We start from the raw sequence: 22,048 nt of genomic DNA on the forward strand, positions 1-22,048 counted from the left end.
TCCACTGGTCCAACAGCACACAGAGGTAGCGAACAGGACTACTTTATATGCATTGCGAATTAAATTCCTTCCTTAAGTACATACGAGTGCCGGTAATAGATGTTAGAAGTGCTTCATAGAAGGAACCCAAAATAAATTGTTTTTCGATACACCACTTCATCAGATGGTATGACAAAAAATTCTAGTTTATTCTAAGCTAGTCGTATTGCCGCAATTAGCTTCATGGATCGAATGTATATGCGTGTTTGCAAAAACTGAATACCTGGATACACGAAACATTGCTAAAGACTTAAGGAAATTTAGGAATTGTAATTTAATAAGGGAAACAATATTTGATCCGGCATCAATACTGACCAAACTGTAGTGATAAAAACATGCAACTTTACGTGTCATGATGGGCTCTCTTCTGTCCTTGAAAACGTTAGTGGCAAAGTTGAGCAGCCCATTGGAAAAGGAGACTGCCAATTAAGGTGGTACGGCGAGTATTACTTATGGGGCAGACATGAGTCTTACACTAATTAGCAGCCCTGATACCTCAATAAAATGAGTCAAATATGACTAGTGCACTGGACAAGGTGACTAGGGACTCAAGGCAATTAATATACATGGTAGGCACACGATGAGATGAGAGACTCAAAATAATTTACAGGACCTCCACTGCCCTCCATTTTCTGGTGTACATGACAGGAAATTACACCAGTGAAATAGTAAGGACGGCAGGAAGCAACACTGCACTGTGCCGCGCTGAAAAGAGACCATGCAAGACAAGCTGCCATTAAGATAAACCGCAGCTGTAGGACTCCATGCACCTGGCAGGGTTATCAGACAGAGAAGGTAATTTTTGAAGCTTTAAAACCCTAATAAAAAAGGTGGAGCCATCCAGCAAGAAACATTGTCTCTTAGTACTGAGACTAGCTCTATCTGCCATCCCAGCCCAACAGACTTCTCTAATAATATTAATCAGCCTGTTAATGTTGTACCCTCTTGATCTTCCTTTATTGACATTTCCTTAAACTCCATGAGGAGGAGTGAGATCAAGATTGGGTAGTGCCTGAAATTAAGTGCAGGGGTGTGGAATTTATTAAAATATCTACTTGTCCAGGGGACAGGTTGCTTCTCAAATCTACTTGTCCTGTAAAAAGATCTACTTGTCCCTTTGGTGCCATGTAGTGTGGCGATAAATTATGGCAGCAATCTCATTATGTAAGAGCTCTGATAATAGCCTCTCTGATTATGCCAGGGCTACTACCATAGTAGGGCTTGAATACTTGCAGTTTCAATCCCTACTGTAGCAATTTCCTTATTTTGCCACCTTTCTGCAGATCTGCATACTGGGGCTGGAGGAAGCAGTAAGCAATAGTTCCAGGGCTGGAATGCCTTTGAGTCTGCAAACCTACTAACCTGCATGTTTTAAAGATTTTCACCAGCTTCTCTCTAATATTTTCCCATAATAAGATAGGTTGGACATTTACTCCTGACAATGGCAGAATTAGAACTTCTTCCAGGGTTGGGAAGAAAGTGGCCGGAGGGAAAATGAACTTGCAAATGCTCAATAGATTTTCACATGAGCAAATCTACACATGCGTATTTACCCATGCTAAAATACAGTTCACAAATATTTTATAGGGGTACGACATATACCATGGGTGCACTTTTGTGACTTTCTTTAAGAATTTGGGGCCACATGTAGGTAGGTTCAGATTTGCGACCCGTAAATTGCGAGTCAGAGCGACTCGCAATTTGTGAGTCGCAAATCCGAATGTAGGATGGTGTCCCTGACACTATCTGTGATTCGCAAGGGCTTCGCAAATGCCCACCTAGTGAATAATCATGAGGTGGGTCGCAATTTGCAACCCCCTTGCGAATAGCGGCCCTCACAGGGTTGGTGGCCTGCTGGAGACAGCAGACCACCATGTCTGTGACTGCTTCCTTAAAGGAAAACGAGATGCATTACAAAAACGAAAAATGAAACGTTTTCGTTTAATTTTTTCAGAGCAGGCAGTGGTCCACAGGACCACTGCCTGCTCTGAAAAAATGTTTACAGTGACATTCACAATGGAGAAGGGGTCCCATGGGGACCCCTTCCCTTTTGCGAAAGTGTTAGCACCCATTTGAAATGGGTGCAAACTGCGATTGGTTTGCGCCCGCGTTCACGGTCACAAAACAATCCTACATTGCACTGCGAGTCGCAATTAGGAAGGGAACACCCCTTCCTAATTGCGAGTCGCAAACCCGTTTTGCGATTCGGTAACCAAGTTACTGAATCGCAAAACTGGGTTTGTGCATCGCAATGTGCTTTTTGCACGTCGCAAACAGCGAAAGTCGCTGTTTGCAACATGCAAAAAGCTACCTACATGTGGGTCTTGGTCCCTAATTAGGTCTGGTGTTAACAAAGACATTTTGTTTTTATTAAACTTCTATTTCTCTCTCTTTCCGCTGGCTTTACTGTGAGTGATCGCATTCTGCTCTTCCACAAGGAGCATATTGGCACACAAAGTAGTTTTGTTCAGTGTCAGGAACTACAGCGGCAATAAGTGACGTAACGAAACTGGAGGGTGCCCCTTTGCAAAGAACATGGAGAAGCCCCCTCTCCAGACTCACTCAGGGCAGGTGCTGTGCTGAAGGGGCCCCCTGGAGGGCGGCTGCGGGGCCTTTGTTATGCCACTGGTGGCAACGTGTGCTTTTAGAGTTCAAAAATGTTGGGTTTTTTTTTTGCCAGTGTTTGTTACAATGCTGAGGGCCTGGTAGCTCCCACAACAATAAAGTGTTACAAAAGCCATGTCAAAACAAGACACGCATTGATGAAACTAAAAGACTTATAAAAATATGTCAGACCAGTTGGCTTTGTCAGTGTTTGTTTATTTTCATGCTTCCCATATTCATTTTGAAAATGGTTACACTGATTTTCCATTAGAAATATTTTTGGGAAATATTAGCATGCATCAACACATTTTACTAAATGACACTTCATTTGCATCTAATCAGAGAGCATTCTGGGAGCATTATACTTAGCCTCATAGCCTAAACTTTTCAAACATGTGTATACACGTTTTTTTTGTTGTACTGGAACCAACGTCAGTAGTGAAGTGTGACCTTAAAACATTTATTTACAGCACTCACCCTAATAATGAAGGCTTTCAAATAATGAACCATAAATACAAGTTCGAACAGCATTATCTTTTGGAAACACATTACCTCAACTGCAGAGAGTTCCACTCTCTATAAACAGGCAGCCAAAGGGTTTGTGCTGCAGATGGTTGGGCCTACTTGTCCCAAGGACAAAGTAAACATAAAAACTTGTTGCCCTTGACCCCAAACAAGATGTCCCGAGCGTCGGGCGATAGGAATTCCACATCCCTGTTAAGTGTTCTTGCAATTTGTGAACAATGTATGTAGTTAAATATGTTCATCCCCCATCTATCTCAAGAGATGCAGCATTCTTCAGATCATGTCCATAAAAAACTCCGAAAAAATAACTCAGTCCATAGCCTTCCCCACTGGTAGATCTAACTCTCCGATTAGCTATGGAGAAATTCTGGCTAATAAATTAAGGGTTGATAAAAATAACTTCTGCCTAACATTCACAAGAAAGATGGAAGAATGCATAAACAATAAATTAATGTGATCCACAAGCCGTTTTTTCTTCAGAAAGATAAACAAATATATAGCCAACGTTCAAAGGTTCAGGCGACATTACACATTTATGCACAGTGAAGCAAATAATGATAAAAACATGATAAATCGTTAGTAGCTAGTGTCAGGTAGAAGGAAAATGTTACTTATCCAGTAAGCATCCGTTTGCGGCATGTAGTGCTGTAGATTCAAAAGCTCTGCATATTTCTGCTATCTAGTGTTGGGTCCAGAAGGTTGCAAGTTGTTTTTCTTCCAAAAGTCTTTGGAGTCACGAGGTGTAGTGACTCCTCCTCTTGCTGGTAATACGCATGGGCATTGACTCCTTTGTTAGATTGTTTTCCCACAGGCAGGTGATAATGAAATGTACTGTAAGAGAAAAACATATATTTCCATGCAAATTACTGTATGAATAAAGGTGAAGAGACTGCAACGGCCACAGGTGTCTAGGGTGGAGGGTGGTCACATTTGAATCTACAGCACTACATGCCACATAAAGATGCTTACTTGATAAGTAACATTGTCTGTTTGATGACGTGTGGCTGTAGATACACATGCTCTGCACAGACTCTAAAGCAGTGCCCCCTAAAAGCAGTGGCTAACCTGTAGGTGTTGCAGTGGTGTGAAAAAGTGTATGAAGCACTCCCTGTCCTACATTAGCTTGCTGGCATGCTAAAACATCCACACAACAATGTTTGGTGAAGGTGTATGGTGTAGACCATTGCTTTGCATATGTCCGCTGTGGAATATTACCTAAAAAGGCCATTGTTGCTCCTTTTCTAAGAGTGGAGTGGGCTCTTGGTGGAACAGGTAATGGTCGTTTGGCGTTAGCATAGCAGGTCTGGATACATTTTACAATCCACCTGGCTATGCCTGATTTAGATATAGGGTTTCCTTTGTGTGGTGGTGAAAACGCAACAAAGAGGTGTTTGGTCTTTCTAAAAGTTTTAGTTTTATCAATGTAGAACAGAAGCACCCTCTTAAATTCTAGAGTGTGGAGAGCTTTTTCAGCAACAGAATCTGTGGGGAAAGAAGACTGGCAATTCAATAGATTGATTAAGATGGAATTGAGATACCACCTTTGGTAGGAAATTAGGATTGTTGCGAAGAACAACTTTATCCTTGTTTATTTGGAAAAAGGGTTCTCACAGAGTTAAAGCCTAGAGCTCACTTACATGCCGAAGTGAAGAAAGCAAATAAAATTACCACTTTCCATGATAAGAACTGAAGTGGGAAAAAGTGTAAGGCTCCAAGGGAAGATCCCATGTGTCTTGTGAGTACAATATTAAGAAGGCACTGAGGGGAGTCCTTGGTGGAATCACTCACTTAAGTCCTTTCATGATGGCTCTGATTACTGGGATTTTGAAAAGTGAAAGAAGATGTCTCTTTAGAACGTAAGCAGCTATGACTGCCAGATGCAGCCTTATAGAGTCTTAAAGAGGTGTACGCTAAATTTGCTTTTAGGAGAAGGAATGAAAGAAAACCCTGCATGGTGACTTTGAAAGGGTCCCATTGTTTGGATGGACAGTAGCTGACAAAATGCTTCCATTTTTCTGCATAAGATGCTCTAGTGGTGGGTCTACATGCCTCCTTGAGGACAGCCAAGCATTTTTGAGACAGGTTATGGTATCCAAACTCTATGACCTCAGGAGCCATATCGCAAGATTTAAGTCCTTAGGATTCGGATGCCTGTTTTTACCATGGTTCTGAGTGAGAAGGTCCAAGTAGAGGAGAAACTTCTCATGAGGGAATACTGAACCACGGTTGCTAAGTACATGTGGGGGCCATCAGAATCAGTGTAAGGGATGTTTGCCTGAGTTTCCAAACCAGAAACGGAAGGAGAGGGAGGGGCAGAAAAGCGTAGGCAAATATCCCTGACCAGTTCTTCCATAGAGCACTGCCTTTGGACCAAGGGTGCGGGTACCTGGAGGCGAAGTTTGGGCATTTTGCACTTTCTTTTTTGGCGAATTGGTCTAGGTCTGGGAGTCCCAACTTTTGAAAGTAGGGGAATAGGGAAACTTGTTGTGTCTCCCCGGAAAATGTTCCGCTAGTATATGGATGTTGAAGTGAATGGCCCAACGACAGATCTTCTGGGATATGCGAGACAGCTGTAGAGAATATTTCCCTGTCCCCTATTTCAGCACATAATACATGGCTGTCATGTTGTCTGTCTGGATCAGAACAACTATATTAATGAGTAAAGGAGTGAATGCTTTAAGTGCTAACTGAGTGGCAAGACGTTCTAAGTAGTTGATGTGCATCGTGCAATGTTTGGAATCCCATAGACCACGGACTGTGATATTCTGAAGGTGAGCACCCCATCCTGACTGTGCAGCATCCATTGTTGGTATGGTCTGAGGAACAGGGTCTAAGAAAGGCCGTTCCTTCAACAAGTTGTTTTGTTCCACTACTGCAGAGTGTGATAGGTGCAGCTGTCTACAAACACTAGATCCTCCAGACGACCCTGACGTGCTAGACATTTCTGCAATGGGTGCATGTGCAGGAGGGACTTTGGCACTATGGCAGTGCAAGAGGCCATCATGCCTAGAAGTCACATGACACATCTGACTGTGACTTGATGATTGGGGCAAAACCACAAAGATGTGTTTGAAAACTTTGTACTCTTGCTGCATTGGGATACACTAATCCACGCTGTGCATTCAGAACGGCACCAAGAGAGGGCGCTGATATGAAGAGGCTGAAGGTGAGATGTTTGGAAACTGATAGTGAAGCGTAGTTGATGAACCAAGTCTATGGTGATTTAGATGAGATGTAGACAAAGTATGAGAGTGCTGGCTTTGATAAGCCAGTCGTCTACATATGGCAAAACGTGAATTGTTTGTCTGAGTAAGTGAGCTGCTATCACCATGAGACATTTTATGAACACCCGTGTTGCAGCAGTTACTCCGAACAAGAAAATGTTGAACTAGTAGTGGTTGCCTGCTATCACAAAGCTGAGGTAGCTACAATGAGCAGGGTCTATAAGGATGTAAAAGTAGCATCCTTCAAGTATAGTGCGAAGAGGAAATCGCCTTGCTGAAGGAGTGGGATTACTGCACTTGATAAATCTGAATAGCAGCCTTTTCTTGCATATCTAAAGAATGATTGAAGTGTGGCGATGGTTCCACCACTACCTTGTATTGTCAAATTTTGAATCCAAAACGTGACATGCCTTGAATTTTATATCTTTGTGTTTCATTGCTATGTCTTGTGACAAATCCAGTGTGAAAAATGGTGTCTTACTTTATTTGTAATTTATTTTTTATGATGAAGAGTGGGGCAGTCTGTGACAAAAAAAAATATTTATAAAAGTATTAGTGACATAAGTAATGAGATTTTCTTCGGTGATTAATTAAGGTTTTCACTATTATTCTAAACAGATTTGTATCCGTCCCTACTTCATACCATTATTTTATCACTGGAGGAGTGGGATCACGTTCTGAATTGTTACCATGTGAAAATGCTTTGACAAGATGTAATAATTTAATGGGCTGAGATCTAGAATTGGCTTTAATGACCTAACCTTTCTGGGGATCAGATGGTGTCCCTCCTGTCCCTTGATGGTGTGTAGGAACGGGTCCTATGGCTCCTTTGTTTAGGAGAGCCTGAACTTCTCGTTTGAGCACAATGAGGTGTTCTGGAGAAATTTTCTGAGTGTGAAGGGGAATGTTTAGGGGTGTGGAAATGAGCTCCAGACAATAAGCAGGTTGGATAATATCCAACACCAACTGATCTGATGTTATATTTTGCCAGGAAGGGAGAATTGTTGTAGAATACCCTGGCAGGTTTTGAGTAGGAGTCACAGCTTTGTGGCAGTTGGGAAGCCATGTGAGGAGGTTGTGTTATCCTTCCTTTATTACTTCCCCTTTTGAACCCCTGTAGAAGCCTATATGGGTGGATGTCTGTCCTTGGCCTTTGTGATAGAAGGACAAGGTGTCTGTGGATGTGGTCTTGGAGCCCGGTTTATATGATGGCCGGAGAAAGGACCCACATGTAGTAGGGGTTTGTAAGGCACCCATTGATTTAGCTACTTTAGTGTCCTTCTTCCCTTCTCAAGTGCCTGGTCGGTCTCTGGTCCAAAGAGATGATCTTTGTGGAATGGTACATTTAGGATGGTCTGTTGCAATAAACTGGGGAAGACGGTCTGGAAGGGTAGACCTCTGGGTAGGTGTGAGTGTGTGGATCAATATTATAGGTTGACCAAGGGTCTGTGTATTTGGAAAAAGGGAGAGTGTTATCTCTTGTTCTCTGATCACTCGTAAAGAGTGGGGGGAACCCTGAGGGGTAATGTCAAGTGGGTCACCCTGTGAATGGGGAGGTGAGGGTGAGCGTGGTGGGTGTGGTGTAGCTGGTGGATGAGAGGTAGGAAGAGGAGGGTGTGCAGCAACAGAGTCTTTATCCATCCTCTTCTGTTTGGCAGGAGGCACAGGTACATCAATAGCCTCTGCAAACAAAACCTGTCTCTTTGATGGGGTAGTGACAACAGCTTTTACCAAGACACATCCCGTCTGTAGCTGTATGTGGAGATGTGTCTATAAAGCATCAAGATGCTGCTTCACCTTATGGAGAATGGGCTCAACAGAGGTGCTCACCTCAAAAGGTGGTGTAATCTTCGAGGATGAAACAGTCAGTGCTGTGGCTGTTTTGGACTGGTCTTTTCAGCATTGAGGTGACAGGTGCCGACGGAGAGCCCCAAGCACAAGCTGGTCAGCATGGTGCTGAGATGGTATGCTTAGGCTTTAGTTTTGGTGCCAAGATCAATGGCGGGGGATCCGAATCTGTCTTTCGGTGCCACCCATGGCCTGATGACAGTGGTGGCCCAGTATCTTTTGCTTCGGTGGGAGGTGGTGGTTTCTTGGGCAGGACATGGGTATCTATACTTACTGTAAGTTGCGCCAGAGGGAGAGCTTGCATCTCAAAGACAATGTCTACATCAGACTCTTAGACTCCTCAACCGAAAAGGCCTCCTCTCCAGCTGCCAAGGCCTCTTGTAGTTCTTGTTCCTTCTCCGACTCGACATCCTCTTCTCCAAAGATGTACGGTTTCTCCTCGACTTCCTGTGGCTGCATTTTTCAACAGTAGGCTCTTCAGTCACGTAGAGTTTTCTTAAATCTATAAGACTGGCAAGCCTTGCAGTTCTCCTCTCAGTGGTCTGAAGACAAACAGATTGCAGACCTGGTGTTGCCAGGGAACTTTGAGTGGCACTCAGGACAGAAACGGAAAGGAGTCCTTTCCTTTATGAGTTAATTCTCAAGTTGGTTTAATCAAGAAAATGGCACCTAAAGGGTGCGGCCCAGAGGGTGTGCGTCAGAGCACGTCGATCCGACGGGTGACTTTTCTTGTCCCGAAACACAAAGATTGGAGGTGCGCACTCAACAACAATCCAGACGGTAGGGGATGTATCCTCAACCGAAGGAGTCCAAAAAGAAAGTCTTAAACCAGAGCTCAGTGAAACACGACTGGACCCGGCAGCGAAAGAAAACAATCTAACAATGGAGTCAATGCCCATGCACATTACCAGCAAGAGGAGTCACTACACTTTGTGACTTAAACCCCTTCGCTGCAGGCCTTTTCCCCCCTCAGATGCCAGGCCTTTTTTTTGGCTAATTGGGGCAGTTTGCGCTTAGGCCCTCATAACGTTTTGTCCACATAAGCTATCCATGCCAAATTTGCGTCCTTTTTTGCCAACATCCTAGGGATTCTGGAGGTACCCAGAGTTTGTGGGTTCCCCTGGAGGAGACCAAGAAATGAACCAAAATACAGCGACAATTTTGTTTTTTCCCCCAAAAATGGAAAAAAAGGTCTGCAGAAGAAGGCTTGTTGTTTTTTCCTCTGCAAATGGCATCTACAAAAGGTTTGCTGTGCTAAAATCACCATCTTCCCAGCTTTCAGGAACAGGAAGACTGGAACCAGAAAATCACATTTTTCAACATAATTTTGGCATTTTACTGGGGCATACCCCATTTTTACTACTTTTTGTGCTTTTAGCCTCCAGTTAGTGACAGAAATGGGTGTGAAACCAATTGAACAATTCTGAATTCAGCAAGGGGTCATTTGTGTAGATCCTACTAGGCTTTCCTACAGAAAATAACAGCTAAAATAAAAAACATATTGAAATTGAGGTGAAAAAAACAGCCATTTCTCTCCACGTTTTATTTACTCTGTAACTTTTTCCTGCGATGTCAGATGTTTGGAAGCAATATACCATTAGGTCTGCTGGACTCTTCTGGTTGTGGGGATATATAGCGCTTATAGGTTCATCAAGAACCCTAAGTACCCAAAGCCAATAAATGAACTGCACCTTGCAATGGGTTTTCATTCTATACCGGGTATACAGCAATTCATTTGGTGAAATATAAAGAGTGAAAAATAGTTATCAAGAAAACCTTTGTATTTCCAAAATGGGCACAAGATAAGGTGTTGAGAAGCAGTGGTTATTTGCACATCTTTGAATTCTGGGGTCCCCATACCAGCATCTGAATTACGGGGCATTTCTCAAATAGGCGCCTTTTGTACACACTGTCTTTCATTTGAAGGAAAAAATGTAGCGAAAGACAAGGGGCAATAACACTTGTTCTGCTATTCTGTTTTTGGCAAGTCGCCCGATAAAAATGGTACCTCATTTGCGTGGCTAACGCCCACAACAGGAAACAGAACATGGACACATCAAATTTTTACACTGAAAACGGAAAGTACCTAGCTGTAGATGTTGGCCTCTAGCTCAGCCGGCACCCAAGAAAACCTACCAAACCTGTGCATTTATGAAAACTAGACCACTAGGAGACTCCAAGATGGAGTGACTTGTGGGGCTCTCACCAGGTTCTGTTACTCAGAATCCTTTGCAAACCTCAAAATTTGGCCAACAAAAACACCTTTTCCCTCACATTTCGGTGACAGGAAGTTCTGGAATCTGGGAGGAGCCACAAATTTCCTTCCACCCAGCGTTCCCCCAAGTCTCCCGATAAAACTGGTACCTCACTTGTGTGGGTAGCCCTAGTGCTCACAACAGGAAATGCCCCAAAACACGACATGGACACATCAAATTTTCCCAAAGAAAACAGAGCTATTTTTTGCAAAGTGCCAAGCTGTGTATTTTGGCCTTTAGCTCAGCCGGTACCTAGGTAAACGTACCAAACCTGTGCATTTTTTTAAATCTAGACACCTTGAGGAATCCAGGATGGGGTGACTTGTGGCGCTCTCACTAGGTTCTGTTACCCAGAATAGTTTGCAAACCCCAAAATTTGGCAAAAAAACACATTTTCCTCACATTTCGGTGACCGAAAGTTCTGGAATCTGAGAGGAGTCACAAATTTCCTTCCACCCAGCGTTCCCTCAAGCCTCCCGATAAAAATAGTACCTCACATGTGTGGGTAGGCCTAGTGCCCGCAAAATTAAATGTCCCAAAACACTATCTGGACACATCAAAATGATCAAATACAAAACTACCTGTTTTTGCGTGGGGGGCACCTGCATTTTTGGTCCTGGGCTCACCAGCCATACAGGGAAACCTACCAAACCCAGATATTTCTGAAAACTAGACACCCAAGGAAGTACAGGGAGGTGTGACTTACGTGGATCCCCCAGTGTTTTCTTACACAGAATCTTCAGCAGACCTCAAACTTAGCTAACAAAAATCAAATTTTTCCCACATTTCTGTGTGGGACCACCACACCGGGACAAATTTCCTACCACCCAACGTTCCCCTCAGTCTCCTAGTAAAAATTATACCTCACTTGTGTAGGTGGGCCAAGTGCCCGTGACAGGGAAGAGCCAAAAACATGTCGAAATTGAGGGGGGAACCAAAGCGGGTCCAAAAGGGCATTTTTAGACTGACAAATGGGGCAGAATTTTTATTGGTATAGAAGAGGCAATGCTGTGTGGTAGGAATTGTGTGGATTCCGGAAGGTTCCATCACAAAATGTGGAAAAAATGTGTGGTTTCCAGCAAAGTTGGAGGTTTGCAGGGCATTATGGGTAAGAAAAAGGTGCGGGCTACATGTAAAGAACAACACCCTGGACTCACCCAGATGTTTACTTTTCAGATGTGTCTATGTCTTGTGGATTTTTCTACATGGCAGTGTCTTAAAGTCCAAAAAGTGTAGCTCTCGATGATTTTAAGAGTTAGCCAAGCTCTCAAGGCCCAAATGTAAAACCAAACCCAAAATAATCTAATGTCCTCTTGCTTGCCGTGGGATAAGATGTTTTAGTGCGCGGGGGGAGAGCTGTAAGACTGTTAACCCCTTCAAGTGGGGCGGGGGCATAACCATGCCAATACTGGTTAGTAGCCACCACCCCACTATTTTTTTATTTTTTTTTATTCCCTGGCATCTAGTACTTTCTGCCCCCACGGTGTGGATCGGAGGTAATTGCCCCATCTGCCCAATGGTGGGCAGAACAACTTTGGCCCCATTTATTTGGAGTGGGGGGAATGGCCATACCCCACCCTCTTATTTTGAAAAAAAAAATTATTTCCTGATCTCTGGTGGGCTTTCTGCCCCCCGTGGGGAAAGATGGGCCTTCCAAAAATAGGCCAGTCTGATATGGGCAACAGTAATGTGCCTCCATGGGGAGCGACCCTTGTCCACCCAAACAAAACACACACATACACATACCAATACATGGTGCATAAGTGGGGCAGAAATGCCCTAAAATAAATTTGCTCCACCCAGGGGAGCGACCGTTGCCTAAGGGGTCTCTCCCCCTTGCGTGAAATTGGCGCAAAAAAACAATCCCTGGGGCCTAGTGGTTTCTACCCCCCTTGGGAACAGATTGACCTAAGAAAAATAGGCCGATCTGCCTCCAAAGGGAGGCAGAAATGGCCTAAAATAAATGTGCCCCCCAGGGGAGCGACCCTTGCCTAAGGAGTTGCTCCCCTTGCGTGAAATTGTCGCAAAAAAAAAAAATCCCTAGTGTCTAGTGGTTTCTGCTCCCCTTGCGTGCAGATTGGCCTAAGAAAAATAGGCCAATCTGCCCCTAAGGGGCAGAAATGGCCTAAAATTAAATTGCCCCTGCCCCCCCCCCCTCCCAGGAGTGACCGTTGCCTAAGGGGGTCGGTCCCCGTCTGTAAAACAAGTAAAAAAAAAAAAAAATGGTGCCTAGTGGTTTCTAACGCCCCCCCACCCCCCTCCCTGCCATCCTCAGGGGCAGATTGGCCTAATAAAAATAGGCTGATCTGCCTCCGGGGGGGGAATGCAGTAATGGGCTAAATATACTTTGCCCCCCTCCCTTCCTCTCCAAGGGGTCACACCCATTGTGTGTAATTGGCCTTAAAAAAAAATCCCAGGAGGGTGAGGTGGGGGGTGGAGGTTCAGGCGGAGGGTTGGGGGTGGAAGGGGATGCGATTCCCCTTCCAGCCCTACCACTGGGGGGAGGGGGTGCCGGGGAGAGGCCCTTGGAGGGAGCGCCTCCCACGCTGGCCAGTACTAGGGCGTAATGGTTACATCCATGGCACCTCAGCGCCACAGACATAACCATTACATTCTTGCCACCCAAGGGGTTAAAGACTTTTCAAAGAAAAACAACTTGCAACCTTCTGGACCCAACACTAGATGGCAGAAGTATGTGGAGTATGTGAATCTACAGCCACATGTGCCATCAAACATGTTTTCTTCACCTGTGACCTAAGAGGTCCACCAATTATGCCAGAAAACATTTGGGGTACACAAATATTCACGCATTTCTACCCGACTTATGACTTCTCCAAAAGACATAGCCAATATGGTAAATGTGATGCTCATAACCAGGGACATTTAGAAATGTTTTGGGGAATTAAGCTTATCCTCACACTTATATTACCAATTAAATTCATATGGCAGACCCTAAGTGATTAAACCAAGGGTTCAATTTAGTATTACACTGAATATTACACTGCGCTCTTTTCTTAATACCTACAGGAAGAAACTCGTTTTATATTCATTTAAAAAACATCTAAAAATTTTTTTAAAAGAACACACAATAATGCTTGGGCCTAGAGTACCTGACATCTCTGCCAAACACCAATGAGTAAGTATTACACTTTGAGGTGTCAATGAGGTTTAGCTCAAGATCAGAAGTTGCGGTAAAAACAATAAAAATAACTGCATGCTTGTGCCATTTGACAGTATGCCATTGTAGTGAAGAGATAATACAATTCTTAGTCTCCCCAAATCATAAAACTCCTCTTTAAAATTACTGCTTACTAGGCTAATGCTTCTTTTGATCTTGACCTTCTGATAGTGAGGGCGTGTGTTTGGGATTCACCTCAGACTAAAGACCTGCAACAGATACTCTACTCAAACATCCCTTCAAATATTTATATTGGGCCTTTAGTTGCACTCGTTTACTAGCTAAACCTCCATTCAACCCTCTCCACCCCACACAGCTTAATTCTTGAGCCAGCCATGTATGAAGGATTTATAGCATGACCTGCACCCAACGAGGCATTTAACAGTAATTACCGAAATTTGGCTTGATCACGCTAATCTGCAACCTGCAGGTTACTAGTCATCTTCGTTCTCCAGTAAGAAATTAAAACAGTTGTGTAAAGTAAGTCTTGATCAATGACCAGTGACCAACCAAAGGGCCTTTCCATGAAGCTGTTAAGAGGGTAAGACCTTTTACCAAACTGTAACATTTGTGATACTCAATGGCTCAGTGGTTGGGAAACCTAGCCGTTTTAAATTTCATAGTTTTAGGAAGTGGAGAATTGTTAAGGGTAAACTCTATGGACCTTCAAAGTGCAATGCTAAGATGGTAAAGAGAAAGGTCCTAAATTCTTTTATGGACATTTGGGATTTATTTTGCGAAGGATATTACTACAGATTTTGGGCTCTTCAACCACAAATGAAATAGACTTCACAATCAAGGGCATTTTACAAGACGTAATTTCACCAAATGTCTCAATCAGTAAAAAGTGATCAAAGGAGATGACAAGCCTGGTATAAAATAGACATCTAACTCAGTGACACGAGAGGGAAAACATAACTTACCTGTAACTGAATGTTTGAAGCTTCTTTGTGATGAACATTCATAAAGTAAGTATAATTCAGCAAAGACTAAACTTTTGTCAGTTATATTTAGTATACAAAAAAGTGAGGGATAGAATGCTCGAATTAATCTCAAAACAGTTGTAACACTCAGTGGTATTACTGAGGGCCGCATCCATGGGCCACTGTTATTTTGCACATCATGGCACCCCAGTTTCAGCCCAACCATGTGCAAATCGGTCTTGACCCAACTCCAATAGGAACAGTCCAGTCAGAACAGACAAGCCAAGTCCTCCCTGAACTGGACCACAAGCAACTCAAAATCGGTTTCAGTCTTAATAGGGTTCATCAGCCGGGTTTAGCTTGGTACCACAGGGTCATTGTGCACGGTACAAACACCAGGACATACTCGTTCCTCTTAGGGTGTCCCACTGAAGTACACCAAAAATTATCAATGGAATGTTGAATTAGTCTCAACCACTGGTATTTAGAGACCGAGACCGGGACCAAGAGAAAACAGCTAACAAATGTTAAGAGATTCAAAGTATTTATTTACATAAAATATGGAATGTATACGGTCGCATATTGCTAAAATCATCAGCAGAATCAATATGTCACAAAAGTGGCTTTGTCAATGCTTGTTTCATGTAAGTGTCCATTATACAACAGAATGCAGTCACTCAGAGAGATTAGCCAAAGGCTGAAATGGACTGGGTCCGTGGGCTATGCTGTGGTGGGTGAAATAAAAACGTAAACTGATACAACAAAAGATCAGTGAAGAGTTCTCTGACAGCCCTTATAAGTAAGCATATTGTACATATAATGTTATTAAAATCAAAAGCTCTTGTATAATGCCATCCCTAAACACGAACTGAGAGAAACCTGTAATCACCTGATCAATACCTGTCAATGCTAGTTCAGCTACTGCTTTGCTTCTAAACCTCTCACAGAAAAAACACAGACTAGACATGCTGAAAGGTTAAAATAGTAATCTCACAAAAACATAGGTATCTATTGTAATTTTACCTTTTCTCCAATTGAGATGCAAGCTTTAGAGTCCAAATCTCTGGGCGGCCTGTAGAAGAGGGAAAAAAAAAAACAGAAGAACTTCATTAAGACTTATGACATGATCCAGGGCACTGCTGTATATATCACAGACCAACAGGGTATTGTAGTCTTCAATAAAGAGGTAAAAATGCAATGTTTATGTTATGGAATACAGGTCACGGACCACTTAAAGATCAAAAGATATAAGGATGTGATAGATAACTCATGCACAGCTTATTCAAAAGCTTGTTGATGCAGGTAAGTGTTGTGAAGGCCCATGATCCACGTGGATGATCAGCAATGTTAGGCCTAGAGCCAAGCCGCTCCAAACGAAAAGGTTCTCCCTAACAGCTTAGAACTGAACACCCCATCTCCACAAAAAATCTGATTGCAATTTCAGTCCAGCTTTGATTGTACGATTTATCAGGCTATGAAGCCTGGACGTCCGCTGCTGAGGTGTACATACAAATTACAATACTTGTTTGTATGTTGGCAAGCAAAGCCAGCCTTTTGTTCGTTCAAAGTCAATAAAATGAGTACAACCAGGTTGAGGAAATGTTGTATTAGCATTGCATAGAAGCTATTACTACTACCACATCATCTTCTATAAAGAGGACAGAAGATCAAAAACAGTACAGTATAAAATTATCACCAAAGGGGTAATTTAGGATTTGGCAAATTGGGAAAAACTCAGTAAACCAGCAGGTGTCTCGCTCCACTAAACATTTGGTTTCCCCACCTCACTCAGATATCAGAGAACACCTTGGTTCCAGAATATGTAGCCTCAGATCGTTACTGGGCCGCAGACATTCTAGCATAAGAAGGCCCACAGAACTTCAGAAGCTGAATTTACACACCCAGGGCCACAAGCGAGGCATGGAAATCCTAGGCAGAAAAATATTATTGCCCTTTGCTGCACTGGAAGTGAGTTTTCCAAAGAGAAGCGATGGATGCAGAACATTATTTATTCTGATCATTCAGAGAACACATAGTAAGTACAACAGGAGCATCCAGCTCCCTCATGCTACACTCTCCAACTGTCTCCAATACGCTTCCTTAAAAAGCATTCCACACTAGGTCGGCCCTGCCTGTTTTAAATAGGTCCGGCCATGCCGGTTCTAAAGTCAGTTCCTATGTTTTACTCTCACATTTGTTCTCAGTTTTTTATTTTAACGTGTGGCATTCATTTCCAGTAACTTCACCTGGGAGGGGAGCCTGCCTGGTAGGAGCGGAGCTGCTGGGCTCAGTCTGGGTTAAATTGCCCCCCCTGCTTTTTTTGAACCTGATTTGATCGCTCTTACCACACCCCTGCTGGGTGGGCTATTTAATCATGGCAGCTGTGCAGAAGCTGCGGCTGTCTTGCTGCTAGGCTACTGACACGCCGACTCGCCACTATTTTAATTTTCTTGTAGCACTCTAGGTGCGAGAAATTGCCTGATTCCTGTCCCGGTTGGCGGCCTTTGCGAGGTCAAGCCCTGCCAGTTTTAACCCCTTCCGTGCAGAGGACAATCAGGAGCCGTCCTCAGACATGGTGCTCGTGTGCCAAGGACAGCTCCCAGCAATCCTTGGCAAACGAGTCAGAAAATCCCTCTGGTGCAGTCATCAAGGGTTTTCCTTAAAAAAGAAACAGCCTCGGGAGGTGAGAGAAGGCTTCCCTGCCTCCAGCGGTTTCTTTTGTTTTCAGGGAAATTACATCAGCACACTGATGTCATTTCTCTGAAAACAAAAATGAAATAAGCCGGTTGGCTCATTTCACTTTCTCTGCATCGGTGCTCAGGGGACTAGCTCAGTACCCTGAGCTCTGATCCAGATGGGAGAGGTAGCATTGGCAAGAGGAAAATCTCCCTTTCCAATGAATGGTACCCCTCCCAAGTGGATACCTGCTTGAGGATTGCCGTAGGAGGGCGAGCTTAGGCACCAGGGTTTTTGTTTTAAATTTTTTAATACGTGGTGTCCCCACCCCCCTCAAACACAAACGGCAACAGATTTTCTGCTCCCCTCCCCCCAGGGGGGAAGTAAGCCCACTAGACATCAGGGAATTAAAAGAAAAATGTGAACGTTGGGGGCTGGCCACCAGCATGGGCATGGTTATGCCCCCACCCCAAGTGAAGGGGGTAACGGTCTTTCCTACAGACTAAAGCATCTCACCCCAAAGGCAAGTAAGAGGATATTTGACTCTTTTTGTGTTTTGATTTTACATGTAGGCCAAGAGAGCTTGGCTAATTCCCAATATCGTCCCGCATGCAATGGTGAGGGGATGCACTTTTTTGACTTGGGTAGGCTGCCACACTAGAAAAAAAAAGAAAAAAAAACAGACACTTCTGAAAACTAAACATCTGGGGAAGTCTAGGGTTGTGTGCTTCACATGCACCCATGCGATTTTCTTACCCATAATGCCCTGCAAACCTCCAACTTTGCTTGAACTCAACATTTTTCCTACATTTCTGTGATAGAAACTTCTGGAATCCGCATGAATCTAAAAACGTCCTACCATCTAGCACTGCCTCATGTGTACCAATAAAAGTTCTGCCCCACTTGTATAGGTATCCAAAGATGAATCAGCCTAAAAAAGTATGAAAAAAAAAAGCCAACTCTTTTAGACCCGCTTTGGTTCCCCCTGAGTTTTTTTATTTTGTACATTTTTAGGCTGGCTCTGCTTTGGGCACCCACACAAGTGAGGTATTATTTTTATCAGGAGACCAAGGCAAAAGCTGTATGACAGGAAATTTGTGCCAGTGCAATGATCCGGCAACTTTTCCACACGAAAATGTGAGAAAAGAGTGACTTTTTATCTAAATTTGAGGTTTACAGGTGATTCTGAGTAAGAAAACGCTGGGAGACCAAAGAAGCAAGCCAAATCTCCATGGACTCCCCCAGGTGTCTAGTCTTCAAAATTGTCTGGGTGTGGTAGGTTTGAGTTTATGCATTCGTAAAGCACGAACAAATGCCCAAGGGTGTCTCTGCGCTGCCTCAAGTGCCTAGGAATGAAGAACTGAGACTAAAAGAAAAAAAAGCAATAATGAGGAGATATCTTCAGAGATAATAGATTTGGATGGTTATTCCAATGAAAACTGCTGCTGAGTACTACACTGACTATCTTAACTGCCACGTTTTAAGGAGTTTAATAAAAGATAACAGGTTTGGCTGGTCTCTCAGGAAAATGGGTAACAGGTTCCAGAGGTGGGAGATATAATGGGAGAAGCCGAGGAGGAATATACCAAGCAATCCTGTTTTTAAGTGGTGCTGAGCTAGTCTGAAAGAGTGCTTTATGGGCAATAAAGAGTGCTTTAAAGGCAACTCTTTTGCTGATGGGAAGCCAACAAAGTTATTCTCTAGTCTTTGACACTGAATCATGTTTCTTTAGGTTTTTTAGTGAATGTACAACTGCATTTTGAATTCTTTGCAGTCTGTTTAGAATCCTTGTTTGGGCTCTAGTACAGGGCATTGCAATAATCAAGTTTAGCATGGACCAGTAACGTGACCACAGTCTTCTGCAGCTCATGGGGTAAAAAGAGAAGACTTTTTTTAAAAACTATTTTCAGGGTGAAAAAGCATGAGGATATTAACTGATTCGTGTGGTCTGAAAAGGAAAGTCTAGAGTCTATAACCTCACCAAGAATTCTAACTTTAACTACCGGGGCAGGTGGTGGTCAAAGGAAATTTGGCCACCAGTCCAAGTTCCATGAAGAGGCATCAAGACCAAACAGGAGGACTTTGGTCTTTTCTGAATTCAACTTTAAGCAATGAGAGCTCATGCAGTCGGCAATCGCCGACATGCAGTTCTTTAAACGCAGGGCTGTATCATTGATGTTGTTAGTGATAGTGACCATGATTCGGGTGTCATCTGCATGTCAGACTGTGAAGAATCCAAAGTCCTGAATCAGTTTCATAAGGGAGGGTATGTAAATGGTAAATACCGTGGTGCTTAGGGAGGAAAGGTTTGGATGTGAACTCTCTCAAATCCACTGAATGCCCTTTTCCATCCAGAAAGGTGCATAGCAGGTTCAGAGCTGATCCCTGGAGTCCAATGTCTGGCAAGCGTCTCGTTAGAATTGAGTGATTACCTGTATCAAAGGCAGCAGATAGGTCTAGCAGGATCACTACTGCCTTCCCACCATTGTCTAAGATATCCCTCACTTCTTCAGTCACTGTAATAAGAGACGTTTCAGTGCTATGTGCTTTCCTGAAGCCAAATTGTGCATGAACCAAGACATTATTTTGGTTTAGGCAACTCTGCAAGAGAGATGTTCAGATGTCTTTCGAGGATCTTGGCCATAAGCAGAAGCCAAGAGTTTGGCCAACAGTTTTTATCCTCCAAGAGATCTAACATGGGTATTTCTTAGGAGTGGAGGATTGATGCTGTATTCCAGACTGATGGAAAATGCCAGCTGCCATAATACTATTAAAAAGAGCGCAATAGTAATGCCACTGTTGAAAAGGCCCAATCTGGACGCAGACAAACCAGAAATGTTTAGGCCTATCCCTCTGCTCCCTTTCTTTTCTAAGGTGGCGGAGAAATACATCAACCAACAGATGCTGAAATATACTGAGACTAAGAACCTTCTACATAAGACTCCATCAGGGTTCTGCCCCCAGTATAGTATTGAAACTGTGCTGATGCTTGCGTCGGAATCACTGAAACTCATTGTGGATGAACTCAGAACTGCAGCACTGATCATGCTGGGTTTGAGCGGGGCCTTCAACACTGTTTCCAATGGACTTCTAGTTAAACAGTTGTGGTCCTAGGGGGTTGCAGGCTTTGCCTTTAAGTGGCTGACCTGTGTTCTTCAAACCGCACTTATCAGGTAGTACAACAGACATGCTACTCTCAGGGTTGTCACTCTCCAACATGGGGTCCAACAAGGCTCTACACTGACGCTTTCTAACTTGCATATGCATTCTTTAGCTGACGTGGTTGAGAGTCATGGCATAAAAATAGTGTCATACGCCGATGACACTCAACTTATTATCACCCTGACACAGGACAATGTGATCTCCGTGACCGGCTTTCGAACCTGCCTGGCAGAATGGATGGACCAGAGCTGCCTTAGACTGAATGCAAAGAAAACTGATGTACTAACTGTAGGGAAACAGCCATCCATCAGGTCCACAGCATGGTGCCAGATGTTTTAGGCTTGACACCAACTCCAAAACCAAAAATAAGGCACCTGGGAATCTGATTTGACAGCAATCTTATGTTTAACAACCAGATATCTAAAGTAGCGGGGAATTTTTGGGCATACTGAAAATACTGCAAGATCTTTGATCACCTTACAGAAGTGGCCAGGAAAATGCTAATCCAAGGACTCCTGTTCTCCAGATTAGACTATTGTAACATACTCGATGTGGGTGCTACCGAAGATAGATTGAAGAAGCTCCAGAGAGTACAAAATGCAGCAACCTGAACGCGCCTGAATATCCCTAGACACTCTTCTCTGAGACAAGCACTTATGAAATTGCACTGGCTCATTCAAAGCCATTTGTTCCTGCCATAAAATCCTAAACACCAAAGGCCTCTGTTACCTTCACACTCTGATTAAGCCATACAATCCTAAGAGGTGCCTCAGATCTTCGCAAGCTAGGTTAGATTATGTGCCCCCTTGAAAATGGATAGAACCCCCCCTCCCTTTTTTTTTTTTTTAAAAAGATATTGACTCGTGAGTCGGCCTTTTAGGAAATGGGCCAGTTCCCCCCCCAAAAAAACCTGGGCATATAATTTTATTTTTTATGTGCGTTTACCCCTGGGGGATTTTTTTTTTAAGATGTGTGGTTTCTCTGGGGGGCACGATCGTCCCCCAAGGAAACCACACAGCTATTAAAAAAAATATGTATATATATATATATGTGTGTGTGTATATATGTGTATATACACATATAAATATAGACAGAGAGAGTAAAGTAGGCGAGAAATCTCTCAGATATATATATATATGTACATATAGATAGATATATGTATATATAAACACACATATGTAGAGATCACTTTCGTCACTGCAGGTGTGGTTTCCCTGGGGACTGTGATCAGCCCCCAGGGAAACCACACACTTACATATAAAAGTGATCTTTTTATATATACATATGGAAAGAGATACATTCTCTCCCCCATATATGTGTATTGTATATGTGTGTGTATATATATATATATATATATATATATATATATATATATATAATGTTACCCACTAGACAGCTGTTCGTGGCATGTAGTGCTGCAGATTCACATGCTTTGCATAAGTCCGCCATTTGGTGTTGGGCCCGGAGGGTTAGAAGTTGTTTTTCTTTGAAAAAGGTTTTCGAGTCACAAGATCGAGTGAAGACTCTCTCAGTGATAGTGCGCATGGGCATCAAGTCCTTTGTTAGATTTTTTTCCCCCGTATATATATATATGGAAAATGTCACTTACCCAGT

The 22,048-nt window shown here is 43.2% G+C and overlaps 1 protein-coding gene across 1 annotated transcript in view; it reads right to left on the reverse strand.

The window, feature by feature from the left end:
- The window catches only part of MAP2K6 (mitogen-activated protein kinase kinase 6), a 460,161-nt gene that overhangs the window by 243,947 nt on the left and 194,166 nt on the right, over window positions 1–22,048 (reverse strand). Inside the window, exon 3 of the mRNA XM_069199837.1 lies at window positions 15,620–15,668. Coding sequence (XP_069055938.1) covers window positions 15,620–15,668 — 49 coding nt within the window. The remainder of the gene's footprint in view (window positions 1–15,619; window positions 15,669–22,048) is intronic.

Source organism: Pleurodeles waltl, chromosome 7 (genome assembly GCF_031143425.1).
Source record: "Pleurodeles waltl isolate 20211129_DDA chromosome 7, aPleWal1.hap1.20221129, whole genome shotgun sequence".
Lineage (NCBI taxonomy): Eukaryota > Metazoa > Chordata > Amphibia > Caudata > Salamandridae > Pleurodeles > Pleurodeles waltl.